This window comes from Fragaria vesca, linkage group LG3, assembly GCF_000184155.1.
Source record: "Fragaria vesca subsp. vesca linkage group LG3, FraVesHawaii_1.0, whole genome shotgun sequence".
NCBI classification, from domain to species: Eukaryota; Viridiplantae; Streptophyta; class Magnoliopsida; order Rosales; family Rosaceae; genus Fragaria; species Fragaria vesca.
Genome location: NC_020493.1, coordinates 25,516,429 through 25,538,620, shown reverse-complemented (window position 1 = coordinate 25,538,620; position 22,192 = coordinate 25,516,429). Strand labels below are relative to the sequence as shown.

General features: G+C 40.2%; 3 protein-coding genes and 1 non-coding gene across 4 annotated transcripts; 1 reads left to right on the top strand and 3 right to left on the bottom strand.

Annotated features, from left to right (window-relative positions):
- The first annotated feature begins 3,575 nt into the window (after positions 1–3,575).
- On the top strand, positions 3,576–4,675 carry LOC101291034. Its single transcript, XR_184315.1, has 2 exons — positions 3,576–3,722; positions 3,848–4,675. It is a non-coding gene; the product is annotated as an uncharacterized LOC101291034 (transcript).
- Positions 4,676–4,702: 27 nt separating this feature from the next.
- Positions 4,703–8,913, bottom strand: LOC101314929 (acetate/butyrate--CoA ligase AAE7, peroxisomal-like). Its single transcript, XM_004295057.1, has 3 exons — positions 8,698–8,913; positions 6,496–7,086; positions 4,703–5,928 (listed from the first exon to the last, which is right to left on the bottom strand). Exons 1-3 carry the CDS (start codon positions 8,911–8,913, stop codon positions 5,029–5,031), a joined length of 1,707 nt encoding a protein of 568 aa, XP_004295105.1. The 3' UTR covers positions 4,703–5,028.
- A 1,799-nt stretch (positions 8,914–10,712) lies between these two features.
- LOC101315219 (chitinase-like protein 2-like) lies at positions 10,713–12,651 on the bottom strand. Its single transcript, XM_004295058.1, has 3 exons — positions 12,221–12,651; positions 11,641–11,800; positions 10,713–11,453 (listed from the first exon to the last, which is right to left on the bottom strand). Exons 1-3 carry the CDS (start codon positions 12,609–12,611, stop codon positions 11,033–11,035), a joined length of 972 nt encoding a protein of 323 aa, XP_004295106.1. The 5' UTR covers positions 12,612–12,651; the 3' UTR covers positions 10,713–11,032.
- A 1,007-nt stretch (positions 12,652–13,658) lies between these two features.
- On the bottom strand, positions 13,659–14,709 carry LOC101291227. The gene has a single exon (XM_004296204.1). The coding sequence runs from the start codon at positions 14,472–14,474 to the stop codon at positions 13,659–13,661; it is 816 nt and encodes a 271-aa protein (XP_004296252.1). The 5' UTR covers positions 14,475–14,709.
- Between the last annotated feature and the right edge of the window lie 7,483 nt (positions 14,710–22,192).

Genomic DNA, 22,192 nt, shown 5'->3' with positions numbered 1-22,192 from the left:
ACTACCGTGGGGGCATGGTGTGGAAACTTAGACTTCTCGATTGTTCCAATGGATGACTATAAAGTCGTCCTAGGGTTAGAATTCTATGATCAAGTCAAGGCCATACCGGTGCCGTTAGCCAATAGCATGTGCATCATAGATGGCGACAAGGCGTGCGTTGTGCCGACAAAGAGAGACGCCAAGTAAGACTTGAAGGTGTTGTCGGCACTACAATTCAAGAAGGGCGTCAAGAGGGAAGAGGAGAGCTACCTAGCCATCCTCAAGGAGTACGATGATGAGGAGCCGAGGCCACAAGACGACATGCCCAAGGAGGTAGCCAAAGTGCTTGAAGAGTTCAAGGATGTGTCACCATCCGAGTTACCCAAGAGACTACCACCAAGGAGGGAAGTCGACCATGCAATTGAGTTGGAGCCGGGAACCAAGCCGCCCGCCATGGGCGCATACCGCATGGCACCACCCGAGTTGGCGGAGCTAAGGAGGCAATTGAAGGAGTTATTGGACGCGGGATTCATTAGACCTTCAAAAGCACCCTTTGGTGCCCCGGTCTTGTTTCAAAAGAAGAAAGATGGTTCTCTTCGCATGTGCATCGACTATAGGGCGCTCAACAAGGTCACGGTGAAGAACAAGTACCCCATCCCTCTCATTGCCGACTTGTTTGATCAATTGGGGCATGCACGTTACTTCACGAAGTTGGATATTCGATCGGGGTATTACCAAGTGCGCATAGCCGAGGGTGATGAACCAAAAACCGCGTGCATCACAAGGTATGGTTCTTACGAGTTCTTGGTTATGCCCTTTGGTCTAACAAATGCACCGGCGACGTTTTGCACCTTGATGAATAAGATATTCCACTCTTATCTTGATCGGTTTGTGGTCGTCTATTTAGACGACATTGTGGTGTATAGCCAAACCTTGGAGGAGCATGTAGAGCACTTGAGGGAAGTGTTCAAAGTGCTAAGGGAAAATGAGCTATACATCAAGAGGGAGAAGTGCTCCTTTGCAAAGAACGAGGTGTTGTTCTTGGGGCACAAGATCAAGGATGACAAGCTTATGATGGAGGATTGCAAGGTACATGCCATCCAAGAATGGGAGCCACCCACCAAGGTACATGAGTTAAGATCTTTTCTTGGGTTAGTGAATTATTACCGCCGTTTTATCAGGGGATATTCGGCAAGGGCCGCTCCACTAACCGACCTTCTCAAGAAAAACAAGGCATGGGAGTGGACGACAAAGTGCCAAGAAGCCTTTGAAGACTTGAAGAAGGCAATATGCGAGGAGCCCGTGTTAAGCCTACCCGATCACACCAAGCCATACGAGTTACACACCGATGCTTCTGACTTTGCCATTGGAGGCGTGCTCATGCAAGAAGGACATCTGGTTGCCTATGAGAGTCGGAAGCTTAACGACATGGAGTGTCGCTACACGGTGCAAGAGAAGGAGATGACGGCCATCATCCATTACCTTAGAGTGTGGCGGCACTACTTGCTTGGGACAAGGTTCGTAATCATGACCGACAACGTGGCGACAAGCTACTTTCAAACACAAAAGAAGCTAAGTCCGAAGCAAGCTCGATGGCAAGATTTCTTGGCGGAGTTCGACTTTGTCATGGAATACAAGCCGGGAAAGGTGAACGTGGTAGCCGACGCACTAAGCCGGAAGGCAGAATTTGCAAGCATATCGCAAGTCACTAGCCCACTCTTGAACAAGATCAAGGAGGGACTCAAGGCGGATCCACAAGCACAAAGTGTCATCGCCTTGATAAAGGAGGGCAAGACACGAAGGTTTTGGATGGAGGAAGACCTCCTATACACGAAGGGCCGCCGCATCTATGTGCCAAAGTGGGGCAACTTGAGAAGGGAGCTCATGAAAGAATGTCATGGCTCCAAGTGGGCCGACCATCCGGGAGTAAGGCGCACACTTGCCTTGTTGAAGTCCACCTATTATTGGCTAAGGATGCGCGATGGAATCGAGGAGTATGTGAGGATATGTCTTGTATGCCAACAAGACAAGGTAGTCCAACAACAGCCGAGGGGCTTGCTCGACCCCTTGCCCATTCCCGAGAGACCATGGGAGAGTGTCTCTATGGACTTCATCACTTGTTTGCCAAAGTCCAAGGGGTTTGGGAGCATTATCGTGGTGGTGGACCGATTTAGCAAGTATGCAACCTTCATGGCCGCATCAGCCGATTACACGGCCGAGGAGACCGCTAAGCTATTCCTTAGCAACGTGGTCAAGTTTTGGGGTGTTCCGAAGAACATTGTGAGTGACCGAGACCCACGCTTCACCGGAAGGTTTTGGACGGAGCTTTTCAAGATGCTTGGGTCGGACTTAAGCTTTTCAACAAGCTTCCACCCACAAAGTGATGGGCAAACGGAGCGCGCTAATGCTCTCTTGGAGCTATACTTGCGGCACTATGTGAGTGCCAATCAAAAAGATTGGGCCAAGCTTCTTGACGTGGCACAATTTTCTTATAACTTGCAACAAAGCGAGGCCACCAACAAGAGTCTTTTTGAGATTGTCTTGGGACAGCAACCAATGACACCTCTTTCCCTTGCCACTTGTTACGAGGGAAAGAGTCCCGCCGCATTCAAGTTTGCCAAGTCGTGGCACGAGCAAAAGGAGTTAGCTCGCGCGGCGTTGCATAAGGCCGCCTCAAGGATGAAGAAGTGGGCGGATAAAAAAAGGAGTCACGTGGAGTTCAAGGAAGGGGACCTTGTACTCGTGAAGCTCTTGCCACAACAATTCAAAGCCTTTAGGAAGGTGCATAAAGGCTTGATACGCAAGTATGAGGGGCCGTTTGAAGTTATCAAACGTGTGGGCAAGGTTTCATACAAGCTTCATCTTCCGCCCAAATTGAAGATACATCCGGTCTTCCATGTAAGCATGTTGAGGCCTTACAATGAAGACGTGGAAGACCAATCAAGGGGAATTTCGCATCGGGCACCAACGGCAGTTGTCACCTCCTTTGACAAGGAACTTTGACAAGGAAGTAGACGAGATACTTGCGGACCGCGTCATCCGGCGTCGAGGCGTGCCAAGCTACAAGGAGTATCTCGTCAAGTGGAGAGGGTTGCCCGATACGGAGGCAAGTTGGGAGTCCGAGGATTTGCTTTGGCAATTCAAGGACAAAATCCAACGCTACCATGAGCAAGATGCGACGAGGGCGTCGCGGACTTAGGTGGGGGAGAATGTCACAACCCGCCAAGTTCCTTGGGCATATTTGGAGCAAGCATTGCCCAAGGATAATTTTTGGAGCACACTAGAGTGTTCTAGAACGTTGTGGGAAGCCTCGGAGGTGTCCGGATACATTGGGAAGTCGCTAGGAGACTATGAAATTCTCTAGAATCTTTGAGGAGGCTCAAGCAACTAGAGATCCCTATAACTCTCTAGAACACTCAAGGCCTTGTATAGATATTTTAGGACTTCCCTAGAGACATGTAGAAGTCTCTAGACTTTGTCTTTATTTGTAAAGTCCTAGATTACTCTAGAACTTTAGGCAAAGGGAAGGATGCCTATAAATAGGGAGGCACCCCTCTCATTTTGGACATAGAGAAAGCATTGCATTACCAAGCCTTGTAAAGCATTCTTAAAGCTTAATACAAGTTCTTGCTTTCTAAGTGTTCTTCTTGTCTTCTTTCGGTTGTTCTAGCCAAGTGTTGTGCGTGAGTAAGGCTGACTTAGCGCAAGGAGGGTGCTAAGGCCGCACGAGTAGCTTAGGAAAAGTAAGCTCGTGACATTAGGCTGTCTTGTAATGAATTTGCAGCTTCAACGTACACTACTCTTTCTTCTCTATCTTATTCGCTGGATTAGATGATTGATCGGTTGGCTACTTTGTCATTTTGAATAGACAGGTTCTGTGACAATTAATCAGAACCTGAGAAAACAAAGATCGACAGTTGGACTCCTAACTGGATCAGTATCATGGTATGGTCCACGCAACCCTACCCAGCTCTCCTCCATGGCGTCCCTCAGCTTTAGATTATTGACTCTAAGCAAGAAAGAATTGAACACACTTGACTCATTTCATAATATCAGTGGAATTCGAACTCATGACTTTTCCGGTATACATTCACTTGATCAAAGTTCACCGAAGGAGACGTCCCTCTAACCATTTCGATTATATAATAAAAGAAAGAAGAAAAACCGGTCATCCATGCATGGATGAGATCGACGAGCGATCCTTTGTGGAAGGATGAGGGGAAGTGGTTCTGATGGGGCTTGAAACATGCAGCATCAGCATGGGGCTTAAGAGTCTTATCCTTAAAAACCAATCAATCAGGGCAAAGGAGATAGCTTTGCCAGGTAGCTAGCTAGCCAGCCTTGCTTATCCTCTTTAGTAGTTGCCCGCAAGTTTGGAGTTCGTTTACAATTGGTTGACTTGTACATCAAATTCTGTTATGAAAATAAATGCATTACCTGCAGTACAGGTAAAAACTGTTATGTCTGCGCGGCAAGCTCACCATCCCCAGCAGCCTCTATCTTGGTATAGTTCGAACTTCAATGTATCAAACCGGTTTGTTCAGTAAACTTCTGAAACGGTTGGGATGATCATCTCCTTTTGATTAAGCATGCATTGTTTGCTCCTGAGCTTGGAAATCTCAGGGATAAGAAATGCAGTACTGTGATGTTGTTATGCAGGCACAAGTTAGTTATTGGCATCATAGTCTTCCCTTGCAAAGCAACCACAAGCATTATCTTCGTTTCCCTTCAATCGTTTTCTATTTTTCCATTGTTTACAGAACAAGGTAAAAGAGTTTTTCACAAAGTTAAGAGACAAAGGAATGAAAAATCGTTAATTTACACTCTAGTCCGGATCAACATGACAATATTGGGCTTTGTTGCACACTATCATCTCTCTGAATAGTTTGCAAACCACTCGATGTGATCTGTATACATTTCAAGTCTCATGATCCATCCTGAAAATACCCATTTCATTTCATGTAGTCCAAGTGACCCAATATTAACATTGACACAAATGCTGCAAGCTCTTATTGGCTTTTGCACAAATGACAAACATCATCATACAGTTTATAACTTGCTCATCTTCTTGACAGGTCCCAACTCTTCGGCCTTTGCCCTCAGCAAATGCTTCTGTATCTTTCCAGTAGCTGTCTTTGGTAATGGTCCGAACACCACAGATTTGGGAACCCAATAAGCCGGCATCTTTTCCCGGCAGAACTTCATTATATCTTCTGCTACACGCTTTTCATCGGACTTATTCACACCTGACTTCAATGTCACAAAAGCACAAGGAGACTCTCCCCACTTCTCATCTGGCCTTGCAACCACTGATACCTCCAATATGGCTGGGTGCTGATACAAAGTATTCTCTACCTCCACGCTACTGATATTCTCACCTCCTGATATGATAATGTCTTTTGATCTGTCTTTGATTTCTATGTATGAATCTGGATGTTTCACGGCAAGATCACCAGAATGAAACCATCCATTAGCAAAAGTTTCCTCATTAGCCTTCGGGTTTTTTAAGTAACCCTTCATAACAAGATTACCCCGCATCATTATCTCTCCCACGGTTTTTCCATCTGCAGGAACAGGTTCCATAGTGCGAGGGTTCAGAACATCTAGTCCCTCCAAACCAATGTACCGAACACCTTGACGCGCATTTAATCGTGCTTGGCTTTCAGGGGGAAGGGAGTCCCACTCAGGCTTCCATGCACACACTGTGGAGGGGCCATAAGTTTCGGACAGACCATAAGTGTGGGTGACTTTAAACCCCCTTTGGGACATTCCAAACAGAACAGAAGGTGGAGGGGCAGCACCAGCTGTCATTACGCGTACAATATGAGGAAGAGGGAGGATAGTCTCGTCTTGTGGAGCATTGACAATGGTGTTGAGCACCACAGGCGCAGCACAAAAGTGAGTCACAGCATACTTGTGTATCGCTGAATAGACTGCCTTGGCTGAAACCTACGAGATGGGAAAAAGTAAGTTTTGTATCAACATCCCTTGATGAAAAAAACAGCAAATATGTCCGCATCCTGTACTGAGATGAATAGCCACCAATAACCAAGCATTGGCTACAGATATATATAAGAACATAAGAAATAAAAGTTGAAGCTCAGTTCTGAAGCTTAAGAGGTTTGGAACCAAACATAATCTTCCATTAAAACATTATAGATCAATGCCACATGTAAAAATGTGACATTACTTTACTGCAGCTCATTACGAAAGTACCGAATCGCCACTAGCTACAAGCTCCAAGGAGTGTCTTTATATAGGTGTTTAGTTATTAAAAGATTCCTACCACATATGCCAATAGGCTGCAACATGTTTCATTCATTCTGTCAATAATGAATTAATGATCATACACATACAATTATGAGTCTTTCATATTTTAAATCTGCATCAATGACTCCATCAACTAATCAACTATAAACAGTAAAGCTATAACACCTAATGATGGGACATCAGTAACATATCTTTATACAGAACTTAACATAGATCATTTGCAATTACCAAACATCAGTAGTTTACCTGTCGAAGGCATATGTTTGTCCCACAAAGAGCTGCAAGTGCCCAAGTGTAACACCAACCATTGCAATGGAACATGGGTAGAGTCCACAGATATACAGCTCCTTCATTCATCTCCCAGACAAGACCACCACTTAAAGACATCAAATACGCCCCACGGTGGTGCAAAACAACCCCTTTAGGGCTTGCTGTTGTTCCAGAAGTATAACCCAAAGCGATACTTTGCCACTCATCCTTTGGTGGTTGCCAAGCATACTCAGGGTCACCAGTTTCCAAGAACTTCTCATATTCAATGGCACCTCTTCCCACAGCATATTTGAGTCCCTTAGGATCTAAGCTTTCATCACCAATGACAATTAAGAGTGGAGGCTTGAATTGGCCTTTGCTTTTCTCTGCCCAAATCTTCAAAGCCTCCTCGACTAAGGGGAAAAATTCTTGATCCACCATCACAACTACAGATGCTGAATGACCAAGAAGGAAAGCAATTGTTGATGCATTTAGACGGATATTGACAGTGTTTATCACAGCTCCTGCCATTGGAACTCCAAAATGAGCTTCATAAAGCGCTGGGACATTTGGTGCAATTATTGATACCTGTTTTCAATGTCAAAGAAGTCACCTATCAGTCACAAGCTTGTACAAGATAAAATTTGAGGGCTGCACACAAAACAAGCGGGATATACAAAAGCTCAATTATAATTTTAAATTGGTCTGCAGTATAAACTATCTAACGAGGTGCAAATATGGTTCAAGAGGTTATTGCAGACTTTCAAAAAACAATAATCCAAGAATTCCAGAGCATTGGCAAACATAACACAATCTTTCCATGTCAGTCCACACAGAATAAATCCATTAGCTTAAAGGATTTCTTGAGAGCTTATAGACATCTATGTGAGAACTTCAAGAAGTCGTCATAACATGACAAGCGTCTAAAGTAGAAATAGTTGCTTCTCAAGGGAATCAAATAACGATAGAGGTGATGAACTCACCATATAGGTCTGACAGGACGAGAAATTTTGGTGAAAAATCCCACTTATCTACATTACACTGGAAGAAAGCGACATGTGGAGCAATGTATATTATACATGGTTGGCAAGCATCTAAAGTAGAAACAGTTGCTTCTTAAGGGTCAAACTAAGTTTACTACAGTCTAAATTAGATGGAGCCTGGGCTCAAGTTTTCATGTGTTCCCAATTGTGTCCATATTCCCCCTCGCTCTTTCACGACATTTTTATTATGATGGATCGATGGCTTGTTACTTTGTCAATACACTTATCGTATGTAAAGAATTAAGCAGTTATAGAGTATACTATACGACTCTACTATGGAACAATCATAACGGAATTGCAAAACAGTGCCAGAACCAGAAGTCTCTGTAAGTTTCTTCTCATCTAGGTTCTGAAATCCAAAACAAGGTTAAATCAACCAATCTACTAAATACCAGAGCAAATCCATCCATAGCATGAAACTGAAAGCAAGTCACATCCATAATAAGTAAATGCAAAATGCAAAGCACCCCTACCAACTTTGAATGCCTGTGAGTATGATATAGAAACTAAAATAAGGGAGCTTCTATCAAGATCAGCACCAACTTTATCTGACTGGTAGTTACATGCATTAGTTCATCTGACTGGTAGTTACATTAAATCATATTGCAATTAAACAACCAAAGCCGAACTTCTGATAAAACCAAGCAGACTTTTGAATGCATTAGTTCGGTTTTAACATCTCCTGCTGTAGCATATATCTTGTGAGGGCTTGGTTAGGCTAGGTGTCTCCGCCTAACAATTAACAACATTAAGAATCTGGTAGGGCGTTTATGTTCAACAACTTCCACAAATTCCAGATAAAGATCCGAACAAAATTACCTTAACTTTCCCTCATCTTTTTTCTCTTTTGGCTTCCGAAATTCCCTTTTTGAACCCTTCCTCCCAAAAATCGACATATCCTAATCCAACCTCCATCCCCACAGTAAAACACAGCTAAATTCAATCCACTAGTAAATTCTAGCTCCAACCAGAACTCACAAAAAAAATTAAAAAATCAAAACTTTAAACACATACAGAAACTTGATAAAACCGATCATATAGTAATCAACTAATCATGATCGGTAGTAATAAGTTCTATCTTTTTTCTTTATTGTTTTCACTACTAATGAAATGAAACAAAAGTGAGTTGGGTCAAGTTGGGGGTGTAGGGAATTACCGTGCAACCCAGGCCGACGGAGTGGCTGTTGAGAGCGGAGGCCATACGGCGGCAGCGCTGGTAAGTCTGGAGCCATGTGTAGTGAAGAGATCCATGGACCACAGATTTCCTGGTGGGATGCACCACAGCTGCTCTCTCCAGAAACCACAGCGGAGTTAACGCCGTGTAGTTCGCCTCGTTCTTCGGCAGATCGTCTATGTCTCGCTCCGCCACCATTTCTGCTCGCTCTCTCTCTCTCTCTCTCTCTGGAATTCTCTTTTGAAGTGAAGGAAGGAGCTGACAACATGAGAAGAGTCGAAGTGGGTTGTACTTGTTTATATACCAGTTCTGGTTCAGAGTTGGAGTGTCGTGTTGACACGTGGGTTTTCAACGCAATCATTTGTCAATGGACTATATATTTCCGATCAGAAAATAAGGAAAATAGGAAATATATGATGGAGATTATTGGTTATGCATTTCAGGCCAATAAGCAGGAGATGACCCTTCAGCATTGCTGCCCCAGATTTTTGGATAAACAGGAAACTCAGATGACCCTTCAAGTTGTGAGCATTATCCTTGCTTATTTTTTTTTTCGTTTTGTCTATACTGATTGAGGATTGCCCTATGAAACCCAGAAGCTCATTGTCATCAATTAGATAATGAGTTTAGAGTTTTTATTTTTATTTTTTTTATATCACATTTTATAGATTTCAAATGAACAACATCTAGACGTGGTGGAATAAATGAGCTGATATTACTGTATTGGTATTTGAAGATTTTCGAGTTTGGATTATATGTTATAAGAGATTATATGTTGTACGTGTAGCTAGCTAGCTATTGTAGGATCATTAACGATCCTATATTGTTATAACAAGTGGTGATTGTTAATTTTGAAGTCGTTTGGTCGTTTTCAATGTATGAATTCATGTAAATATTATATTGGATAAAATTACTATTTAAGTGATTAAATTTATTTGATTCTGAAAGCATTTTAAAAGCATTCCGCCCGTTTTCTATTTTTATTTCATGTTAACAAGAACAATATGTTAGGCCATTTTTGTTTTGAAATTATGTTTGTTCTGAAAAAAAGTAATAGATCCTTGCGATAAAAACCTAATCAGCTGAGTTGACGGATTTGAATGCCTGTTTAGTTTGTCAAGAAGCCTTGTGGTATGAGATAAAATAATACGACTTTAGAGCACAAAACAATTGACCCAGATCATCCAGCACAAGTAAATTAGAATGTTAATCCTCCTCGTAGCACGATCATGTATAATATGAATTCCTGGGGTGTTAGCCCCATTACCATTTGTAAATAATAACACCGCATGCAGTTGGATAAATGACCCGACCGCATTGGCGCTTGAAGATTTTCGAGTTTAAATTATGTGTTATAAGAGATGATCGAGATGTTGTGTAGCTAGATACCGTAGGCTCGTCGAGTTGGCGATCTAATTAATATTCAAAACAATGTATACAAAGTGCAATTTATATGTTTTATTAAAGCAACAACTTTGTGGCCGTTTTTAATCCTAGTTTTATTGGCAAGAAAAACAAAATGAGATACTAATCAGATTGAGAATGAGTCGATGTTTTCTAGAATAATCAAAAATCAAACTTAAGATAGCTAACTAAATAAAGCTTTTAAGCAGCCCAAAAGCAAAATTAAAACTATACATAGTATACCCTAACACGCCCTATCATTGCCCATCCGAAAGCTGAAACATCTCACTTGTACATTTTATTTGAGAATGTCAATATTTTAGTTTTCAAACATTTTAGTATCCTCCAAAATCTCAGACAAAAAATATCATCAAATAATTGTATATTCTGGAATAACGCTTTTAGATCCTTATTAGTGTATAGCTTGTTTAAATTATTCTTTCACATTGTTAACATGTCACGTATCGTAAGTTTATGCATCTAGTTTCACGAGAAAAATGCCCCCCAAGTATCATGACAAAATATATGACTGTGGAAGAGTAATAAAATTGCTTTTAATTTGCTTTGGCGGAGGGAGAGAGTTTGGTGATGATATATGGTCATATGGATACCCTCATAAGATTAATTCATCAATAGTTGTGCATATATACAACAATGTATAGCATGGTTTATACAAATCAAATTGAAGTGTTGCAAATCAAGTTTAGAATGTGAAGACCAGAAATCACAAAATTTACATAGGTATAACAAATGGCAGCTCACAACAACTTCACACAAATATAAGAGTGACTATAAACTCTCTGACTCTTTTTTTCCCCTACTTCATTGCTCTTCAATGCATATATTCTCAGAACAAAACACATGCCTTCCTTATTGATATGCATTTTTCAAGGGAATTGCTCGACAAATAGATTCAAGAAGATGAAGATGATGAAGAAGAAGAGGAACGCTCGAAAGCTTCTTGCTCAGCGCAGTTGAGCACATCATGAGGACCTGCCTCTTCGCGGCCAACACCAATAAGATCAAGGTAATACAGGTAATGCGAGACAATGTTGTTCATGGAGTCAACATCACCTTGACCACAAGTTTGCTCCCCATAGAGAACATTCATGGTTGTGCCAAATCCAGGAACCCTTTTGGCCAATGTGTCATTCTTGGTAGGTTTCCATTTCCCAACAAAGACATCATGGGCTGAAGGAACGTTCTTCTTCACTGGAGTCATCCACCTCCAAATTGCAGCCTGAAAGGCCAGAGTAGCATTCTGTTCTATGTATTCTGGATGGTTCAACAAGTCCACCTTCAGGGCTTCTCCTGTTTCTCCATAGTTGTAGTTCCTGAAATCGAAGATATTGAGCATTACATGGCTCCAAACAAGCTAATGCAACTGTCATTTTTCACTTATCTAATTGACGTTTCTCACTAAGATAACACAATCTCGAACAAATGGTGAAGCATAAAAATGATTATGAGAATGAAAAGGAAGGGGAAGGTGCATTATATATATTCATTATATGTATATACCAGTATAGTGGCAAGGCACCACGGCCGTGGTATGAAGCTCCAGGAGCACAAGGATACGTGTATTTGAAATAATCGTCACAATACAACTGGTTAGGACTCATCTCCTTGTTGTAGCAAAGACCCCAAGCCAATGGTCCTCCTGTAGCTACCCCATATCCACCTGCAAATGAAACACACGCTCATCTACCTTTTCTTCATATGTAACACATAAAATCAGCAATGCCTAATCGGAATCGCATCCACTTTGTCTATAATTTCGTTAAACATATATTCTGACATAAGTCAAATCAGATCTACTCTAAAGTATAAACCAAGATCCATGTTGATGCCTCATAGAAAAAAGAAAAAAAAAAAATCCTAAACTTCCAACCTAATCAACCTACAGTACGTAACCAGGATAAACTTGGCACTCACATCAAGTTTTTCTACCAATAGTTAGCTGAAATGAAAGCAACAAAAACAAAAAATTGCACAAACTTTTATCCTGAGGTTCTGATCGGGCTAATCAAGCTCAAACTAAGCTATGAAATCATTTTTTCAATCAGCCCAAATAACCAAAAGGTTCAAACTTTTAACTTACATGAAGTTTTGCTGCCAACATGACCAAGGAAAGCTGCAACTTCTTTCATCCCCTGGAGCTTGCCTCCAGTGGTACCAAAGCCATGAGGCTGGTACCCAGCCGCAGCAGTAATGAAAGAATGGTAGTCCCAGAAATCGACTGCATGCGCCACAGGCGAGTTGCGCTTAGAGAAAAGGTCCTCAAATTGGTAAGACTGAAAGTAGTCTGAAATAGTATGGTTACAACAATAAGCAGACCATCCCTTGCACTCCCAACCCTTGTCACATAGCTTCTTGCCCTTTACAATCTTCACCAATGGCTTCACAGACGATGATAACGACTCATCTTCACCGTTCACATTTTGCACTACGAGGATGATTGAGAAAAGCAGAAGAATCCACTTGGCCTGCATTTTGGTAAGGATGGAATTGCAGAGAGGAATGAGGTTGTGTTGTGGGATGAAGAGAAGGTGGAGGGGGATTTAAATTAATGTTTTGAGGGAGTGAAAGGGAAAGAAAATGAATGTGTAACAAATGAGGGTGGGGGGAGACTGTCACAGAAACACACCACCTGCTTCTTGCTTCTTATTTATTCCTTCTTTGAGTGCAAGGGAAGAAAAATTCGATTGCTAGTGATGAATGAATTGCCTGGTTGGTCAAGATGGGCTTTTACCTTGCTTTCTGTTCTATTTTGAAAGGGTTTTTGTTTGTTCGATCTCTTCTGATATGGCTTCTGCTATACTTTGGGCATAGAATTTCAAGTATTAGTTAGGTTGATGATCATCATCAGATTAAGTGTGTATTAAACTAGGCCCAACATGTGCATGCATGTATGACCCAAAAAGATACCAAGTGAAAACTTTCTTTTTGGCAAAGTCCCTAATGTTTGTGGCATGCGTTCGGCACTTGGATCTTTCGATCACCAAGATATTGTTGGGACTGAGGTCACAAGTATACCTTGAAATTAATTAAGCCCCCTCATTCCCCTTAATCATGAAATATAAGATCAGGTAGAACATGAGCTTTATTTGGCACAATTCAGACATTTGTGCAAGCATTTGTCTGATATATGAATGAAGAGAATCTCTGATATATGAATGAAGAGAATCTCAATGACTAATCAATTTGTTATATATATATATATATATATATATATATATATATATACACACACTTGCATATACTACATATATCCTACTTCACTAATTGGATTGAAGCTGACAAAATATATAACTAGTACAATTGCAATAGTAGGTAGACTCGGGTCCAAAAGAAAAGTTAGGTGTGTGGTTTAGCATCGCAAGTTCGCAACTTATTCATAGAAAACTAGCGTCTTTTTCATCAGTTAATTGGTTGAGATAAAAAAATATTGATCGATCACCAACTAGGAAAACTAATAGTTAAGCAAAATTCAACTTCTCAAATATATATAAACTGCATGTACTTCTGAATAACTAAAGTTAATCCGTATAACTCTCAGTAAGAGCAGCATAGAGAAGCACATTCCAAGTATCAGGAACTCCAGATAAGCACCAATGCGTGCAGTCCAAGCCTCTCCTCCCACCAAGGCCATACACAGAGGGATGTCCATCCTTTCTCAGCTCTGAAAGCCTCGTCACATTCAGCAACCTCGCCGGCTTCGACATGCTACCTAGTACTTTCTCCGCTACTTGCTCCGCCGGATGTGCCCTAGGGTATTCTGAACCTGCTTGGAGTAGTGGTTCGGATTCTGCAGTGCAGTTCATCGCTTCGGAATTAGGGTTCAGCGTCCAGTCTGATGCGTTTTGGTGATCGGGGGACACACCTTGGAAAAAGACCTTGGTTTTTGCAGGGTTCACGTTCGAGTCCACCCACGTCGCCCAAGTGTTCAAGGCCTTTTCATACCCCACCAGCCGATCCATGTCCTCGTAGGTCTGGTTCCCCACCTGAATTACATCCCACGGCTGCTTCCTCCCGACGTGAAGCCACCAATGCCACGTGTCGAATATCACTACATCGGTTCCCTTCCACAGCTGCTGGCTTTCGAGCGATATGGAGTCGAGTTTGAGGACTCGACCTGCTTTGGTGTTAACAATGTCCACAATAAGCGGATTCCGGGAGAACAAGAGCCGGAAATTGTACTCCGGGAACACGAACGTGGAGAGCTCGCCTTGCCTGAACAAAGTGTACTTGGGCAGTGGACTAGTCGATGTGTACACCATGCAAGCTAGTGACTGCCATTGATTCGAACTCAGCGAGTCTCCGACGAACATGATGCTCTTCCCTTTGAACCTCATAAGAAGATCAGTGCCGTTGAAAGTCGGTAAGTTGCACTCAGAGGGTATCCATCTGTATTTGAGATAGTCTTTGTCCGGGCGGCCATTGCCTACACAATCAAAGGCTTTCAATATGAAGGGGCAGCTGGATGCGTTATAGAGAGGATATGAGTCGTCATAAACCCAGCTCCCGTTCGAAACATCGCAGCCGGTGGTGTTATGTATTTGGTGTGCAGAAACAACAAAGAGCAAGAGAACCAGTGTTGTTTTCATGATAAGATCTTGGCTCCGAGAAGGCAGCGAAGAACAACAATGGCTTAATCTGTTTCTGAATATATGCATGCATGGTGGTATGTATTTATAAGACATAATTAACTTGATTTCCAAGGATTTCTAAGCACATTATACATCTAGATTTCCTGATTTGGTCTTGGGAAACCTTGAATAACTATCCTCTTTTGTGTCATCGAAGCTTAAGGTGTACGTTAACGTAAGCATTCCGAAAGCCATGCCACAGCAACTATATGTCTTTAAGTTGGGTTCAGAGTGCAAGTTGAAATAGTGGAATTGGTTGTAACGGAAAAATAAATAAAGCGACTCTATAGTTGACGCAGTGGAAATATGAAAGGCTAACAAGCGTTAAACCCTATAACTGATGAAAAGTTTACAAGCGATAAAATGATTAAAATCCATAATAAAAATATAGAAGAGAAAACTCTTAAAGTTACCAAGACTAAAAGCGTGTGGGATAAAAGAAAATCAAATCTAAAATAAACTAGAAACCTAAAATAATATTGATCTTTTGGCCTAAACCAATCTGTGCAGTCCAAGCCTCTCTTCCGAATAAGGCCATACACAAAGGGATGCCCATCTTTTCTTAGCTGTGAAAGAGTCGTCACATTTAGCAAACTGTACTCTCTTACAGTCTTCCGTACAGTAGTGCTACTTGCTCCACTGGATGTGCCCTAGGGTATTCTGAACCTACTTGGAGTGATTCGGATTCTGCAATGCAGTGCGTTGCTTCAGATTTAAAGACCAACATGTTTCACATTTCTCGTCATACTAACTAAATAATGTCGAGTACGATGCTTTTATCCACGAGATATAGCATAACGAAATAAACTTTTCGCTCCGCAAAAATAGGGAGGTTCTAGGGTTTTCAGTTTTGAGTTTAAATGGTTTCCGTCCGACGACTTGTCGTCGGAGAGAGTTGTTGATGGTCTTTGTGTGGCTGAGCCTTGCTGGCTGCTGGTGGTGGTTCGAGAGAGCCAGGTTTTAATTTGAAGGATGGCGATTCGAGTGGAGTAGTGACAACGAAATTGGTTGCATATCAAACTAGTCTGCCATGGACGTCGTGTTGTCCAGGGCCGGTCCTGAAGAATTCAAGGCTCAGTGCGAAAGTTAAAAATGTGCCCCTTATATAATCTTTTTTTATTCAAAACATGCCAATTTTTTTGGGGTTTCATACATCAATTTTATGTATCTCATATACATAATTTCAGAAAGAAAAAAAAAGGAAATTTAAAGCAACATTTTTCACCATCTAAAATGACAGGATCAAAAAAGAAGAATTTAAAGATGTGAAGTTCAGAGCAACCTTCCGTCCAGTCTTGAGAAATTAGATTATATATGAGAGAGGAGATGCAAAATTGAGAGAGGATGGAGAACTTCCCATGATTGTGAGAATGTGAGCAATTTATAGAGAGTCCTACAATTTCATCAACAAATAAAGTAAAGACTGTATATGAGATTGGGTTGTGGTCTTGTGGAGAATATCAATCATCAATCGACAACGAATCTTCTTCATAATCGATGCAATGGGTATATGAAATTATGAATTTAGAAGAAGATGAAAAAATTAAAAGAAAAGAAGAGAGTGAACGGAAGATATTGTTTAGAAGATTGAACGAGACAAAAGAGAAAAAGTCTAGGACTTTAATTGTGTTTTGTTTTTTTCTTTTATATTAATATAATTATACATTAATATATTTAACATATTGAAGAAAAAAATTAAAAAATTGGCCCCTATGTTCCTAGGCCTGGTGCAAGCGCACTGCTTGCACTGCGCCAAGACCGGCCTTGGTGTTGTCGAAGAGGAGCAAGGATGCAGATTGAACTGGAGCGGCGAGACATCGTGTTAGGGTAGTTCTACTCGGGTTGATTCTCCCGATCTGGGTGAGTTTCCTCTACTACGTTTTCTTTGGAAGGTGGTCGACTACGTGTGGTGTGTTGTTAAAGACTGAGCTTCTCTGATGGCGGCCAATGTTGATGATGGGCGGCAGTCGACGGTCGGCTTCAGACGTTACTTGTTTGGGTCAGATTCTAGATGGCTTGTGTTGAGGTCCAGTGGGTAGGGCTGGGCATGGGACGGGATATAGGTAATCCCACGGCCCGTCCTTGTCATTGAAAACGGGACGAGACGGGATTTGCTATTTTTAGATTTCATCCCACCCGGGCCTTATCCCGGTTGGGACGGGACGGGATGGGACGGGACGGGCCCAGTCCCAGATAAAAAAAAGTTGGAAATAAACTTGTAAGTAAAAGAAAGAGTTTCATAGTTTTATAGTGTTATTTACTTTATTAAGTATTAACAAGTACAAAACGGTGTAATACGAGAGTTTATACTGTTTACTTTCTCTAAACATGTCATCACTACTACGGTGTAAGAAAAGAGTTTACAACAATCAACAAATTAAAGTATTAAACATCATTGTTAGCGAATTAGAGACAGTCAAGTAACTTAAAGAAACAAAGAATTAAGATGAAGGCTCAAATCACATCTTAATCAATAAATAATCAATTATTAAAATAGCGGGACGGGATGGGCCTAAACGGGACTTGAATTATCCGTCCCGTATCCCGTCCCGTTGTATAGAGACGGGACGGGACGGGACGGGCCTGACGTTTTGAGATTTAAATCCCGTCCCGTTCTGGTAAATTTCGGGACGGGCCCGGGACGGGTTCGGGATTACGGGATTTTATGCCCACCCCTACCAATGGGTATAGGGGGTTGGGCCTGGGCTCTTGTTGGGTCGAGGCCTAGGCTCTTGTAGTTCAGTTTTTTTGTTTGGCTTCTCTAGTTTTCTTTGTTTTGGTGTTGTTTGTCATCCCTCCCTTTGGGCGAGGGTATTGGTTTTGGTTGGTGTTGTTAGTGGTTTTGGTAGAGCCATGTTTGGTTGTCATGGTAATAGACTACCGGTGTTAACGTCGGTGTTTTCTTGTTGTTAATGTAATAGGGAGGTTGCCCCTGCATATATGCTGATGGTTTTGGTGTATATTGTTTGGTGAGGTTGTTTTTTTTATAAGTTGGCTGTAACGAGGTATCAATGTTTCTAGATGAGGTTATGTTTATGTTACATTTAGACCATTTTTTGTTCATTTTCATTGTAATCGCTGTTATTATATAAAATTTTACTTTTTAAAAGAAAAAAACTAAATAATATCGGAAAAAATAAATAGATAATAGGGTCAATGATAAAATGGTACATTTAGAAGTAACAAATGATAAAACTGTTAGCAAATGTTCTTTGATGATAAAACAATACACCTATTTAAATTCTTTAAACCGTGGCCCATAAATTTTAAAAAAATTACATGTCATGCCATTGACAAAAATAACAACATATTAACCATTATCTATCTCTCTCACTCACTCTCAACTCATCTCCCTCACTCTCTCTCTCTCTCGCTCTCTCTCTTCTCTTTCTCTCTCTCCGGCGAATCACTCTCTCCGGTGAACACGTCGTCCTCCACCGAGAGATTGGTGCCGTTACCAAAGCAAGCTCAAAGAGAACATATCTAGAAGCACACGACGGAGCTCTCCGTCGTCGTCATCGACGATTTCATCCTCTTTGATTTTTCTTTCATCCTTCAACAAATCTCTTATGTCATGGCTTTTCAGATTAATTTCGATCATCGTCTTCAACTTACAAGGTAAGCTAATATGTTTCTCTCTTCTTTATCAATTGATTGCTTTTTCTTTTTTTTATGTGATTAAAACTAGAAATAGAAAAAGAAGCTTGAATTCATGGGTTTTATTGTATTCTGGGTATGTCATTTATGAAATAGAATGTTGTGTCATGAATCTTTTATTGATTAGATTGTAAATGCATGTTTGTTTGGGATGTTTAATTTATGTTATGTTTTTGGTTATGCACACAAGGTGTTTGAGGAAATGTCTGTAAATGAATTTTGGTGTTTTTGCTCGATGAGAGTGCAGTGGACCTTGATGTGCTAGCGAGGGCTAACCTTCTCAAGTTTTTGAGCAAAAAATGTGAGGAAAGAGATGCTACACACTGCAAAGAGATGCGCATTAAAGATGAAAGCTTAAGAAATACGGAATTCTGCTCAGATTTTCAGTCAAATTCGACGGCAAATTGCGAGCAACTCAAAGCGATCCAAGAAACTTGCCTTATATCAACGGAAAGCTAGAAGAGTCTAGTTTCCAGAACATTTCGCGGATCGTTGATAGCTATTTTGTAGAGAAAGTTATAGCCATCGGAAGGAGGGAAGGTCATTCTGCAGAAAACTGGAAAATGAAGGAGAAAAGTCTACCAAGCAAGTGTTTAAGGACTTAAAGTATTTAAGGAGATACAGAGAGTTGGCGGTTTTGTTGAACAGCTAAATGAAAGATTATTTGTGTGGAACATATCTCTATTTATTAAGCTTGATGTTTCTGTTTTTGGGTTCTTCATTTTCAACACCCAAACAACTTCATAATGTTTTATACTTATGCAGATTGCTTTGAGGGAAGGTAGTGATAAAGTCATACTGAAATCAATGTTAAGTGCACTGAAGCATGGTAACAATAATGGTTCCCTTTCCCTTTCTGCTCTATTTTGTAATGAATTTTGGATTAAACGATGAATGAGGAAAGTCAGAGTTCTAAGAGTTGTGTTGGCACTAAATTGTTTTCCTAGGTATTCTTAATTTGATGATTTACAATTAATACAGATTGCTTTACTTTGCCATATTCTATGTTTTGTGTGAGAAAAAAAAAATGTGTAGCTTGTTATGTAGAATGTATGAAGCTACACATGTAACTATCAGTCGGTAATTACATGCATAGTTACATAGATGGATAGTTATGTAGATAGTTACATGGATAAATACATGGATAGTTAGATAAGTAGCTTAATATAGGTACACAAGTCATTTACATAATAATAATTGCAGCGTGCCGCTGCACCGTAACGGCAGCGTCCCGCTGCGTATTAGAACAAAAATCTATTAAAATCCATGTAACTAGCAATGTAACTACCCAAGTAACTAGCAATCTATAGTTACATGGATAATTACATAGATGGATAGTTACATGGATAGTTACATGTATAGTTACATGAATTGTTACATGGATAGTTACATGCATAGTTACATGCATAGTTACATAGATGGATAGTTACATGGATAGTTACATGGATAGTTACATGCATAATTACATTGATAGTTACATGCATAGTTACATAGATGGATAGTTACATGGATAGTTACATAGATGGATAGTTACATAGGCAGGTACACAAGTGTAGCATGCATGTAACTACCCAAGTAACTATCAATCTGTAGTTACGTCAATAGTTACATGCATAGTTATATGAATAATTACATTGATAGTTACATAGACAGGTACACAAGTGTAGCATGTAACTACCCAGCTAACTATCAATCTGTAGTTACATGGATAGTTACATGCATAGTTACACGTGTAGCATGTATATAACTACCCAGGTAACTATCAATCTGTAGTTACATGGATAGTTACATAGACAGTTACATGGATAGTTACATAGACAGTTACATGGATAGTTACATAGATGGATAGTTACATAGATAGTTACATAGACAGTTACATGAATAGTTACATGGATAGTTACATAGACAGTTACATAGATAGTTACATAGATGGATAGTTACATAGACAGTTACATAGATAGTTACATAGATGGATAGTTACATAGACAGTTACATTGAAAGTTACATGTATAGTTACATAGATAGATAATTACATACATAGTTACATTGCTAATTACATAGTTACATGCATAGTTACATAGATAGTTACATGCATAGTTACATGAATGGATAGTTACATAGATAGTTACATGGATATATAGTTACAAAATAGTTACATGGATAGTTATATGCATAGTTACATGGATAGTTACATGCATAGTTACATAGATGGATAGTTACATGGATAGTTGCATAGTTACATAGATGAATAATTACATGGATAGTTACATGGATAGTTACATAGATAAATAGTTATATGCGTAGTTACATAGATAGATAGTTACATTGATAGTTGCATAGTTACATAAATGGATAGTTACATGCATAGTTACATAGATGGATAGTTACATAGATGAATAGTTACATAGATGAATAGTTACATTGATATTTATATAGATGAATAGTTACATGGATAGTTACATGCATAGTTACATGGATAGTTACATAGATTAAGAGTGTAATCTGAAAAACGTAATAAAGAAATAAGAGTGCAATCTGGCTATGTAACTACGATATTATTACTCAATTAAGAGTGTAATCTGAAAAACGTAATAAATAAATAAGACATTTTCACCTTCATTCATATGATTTCAGTGAATACTTAATACAATAACAGTAATTTACCAAACCAAAAAAGAAAGTACATCCTAGACTAAAGAGGTGCTAACCCCACTAGTACAAAACTGACACCAGTACAACAATGATTCCATTCGTTACAGAGAGAAGTCGCAGAAAACCTCAAGTCTGGTAAAAGTTCTGGGGTCAAAATTATACAATCACAGGCTTATATCCTTTAAGAAAACTTCCATGCCTCTCACCTTCTATGTTCTCTATCTTCCTTCCCTGTGCTTCTCCTCTTATGAACTGGCTCATCGATCTCTCTTGTTTTGTCTGTCATCATCAACAGATTTCTTTTTTGTAGTCTCTATCATCTCTCATCTCTGCATGCCTATCATGCTCTGCATGTCTCCTTTTATAAACTTCATCGTCCTTCTTTTCTGAAGGGCTACCATTAGCTGCACTTCTTTCTCTGCATTCTCTATCCCTACTCCTTTCCGTGGGTGTATCACCATCTGTGGTTCTCTTCCTACTATAATCTTTATCATCATCATCATCTTTGTCTATAGTGTATAGTTTCATATAAGAGCCAGTCAATTCTGATAGTTGAAGTAGACTGACTGTTAGTCATAAACCAAACTTATACAAAACTGATGCAGTATAAGCTGTTTCTGTGAGGGAAAGAAAGAAACGAGGTAAAAAAAATGTAGGGAGAACCATATTTATACATTCTAGCTTGGTGTCAAGAAAATGCAGTTGCAGAGTTCCTTACTTGTATATTGAGTCACCACCAGAACCCATTTCAGTTGGATCACCAGTTTGTGCAGTAAAATCCTTCTAGACCGTGTGAAAGAGACACCCATTGTAATACTTTCCTAAATCGATACAAACATCAAATAAGATAAAGTTTACAATCTCACATACTAGAATACAATTTAATACATGACTCTACTCCATAACTGAACTAAACAATTGCAAAAATGACCCCTCCTCAAATCACAGCGCAAAGTAAAAGTAATAGCAATGCTTTCGGCCAAAGGTCAGAGACTTACTTGCAGAGCTTTAAGAATTTCTTGGTAGTAAGAGGGCACCTGTTAGTGTATAAATCCACAACTATATCTCCCAAACTCGTCACTATAAGCACTGACATCTTCTCTCTCTCTCTCTCT

Excerpts from the sequence above, each read along its gene's own strand:
- LOC101314929 (XM_004295057.1), bottom strand. The coding sequence starts at position 8,913 with ATGGTGGCGGAGCGAGACATAGACGATCTGCCGAAGAACGAGGCGAAC. Across the intron at positions 7,087-8,697 it reads CCGTCGGCCTGGGTTGCACG|GTATCAATAATTGCACCAAA; the intron begins GTAATTCCCTAC and ends CATTGAAAACAG. Across the intron at positions 5,929-6,495 it reads CAAACATATGCCTTCGACAG|GTTTCAGCCAAGGCAGTCTA; the intron begins GTAAACTACTGA and ends CCCATCTCGTAG.
- LOC101315219 (XM_004295058.1), bottom strand. The coding sequence starts at position 12,611 with ATGCAGGCCAAGTGGATTCTTCTGCTTTTCTCAATCATCCTCGTAGTG. Across the intron at positions 11,801-12,220 it reads TGTTGGCAGCAAAACTTCAT|GTGGATATGGGGTAGCTACA; the intron begins GTAAGTTAAAAG and ends TTTCATTTGCAG. Across the intron at positions 11,454-11,640 it reads GGTGCCTTGCCACTATACTG|GAACTACAACTATGGAGAAA; the intron begins GTATATACATAT and ends CTTCGATTTCAG.
- LOC101291227 (XM_004296204.1), bottom strand. The coding sequence starts at position 14,474 with ATGAGGTTCAAAGGGAAGAGCATCATGTTCGTCGGAGACTCGCTGAGT.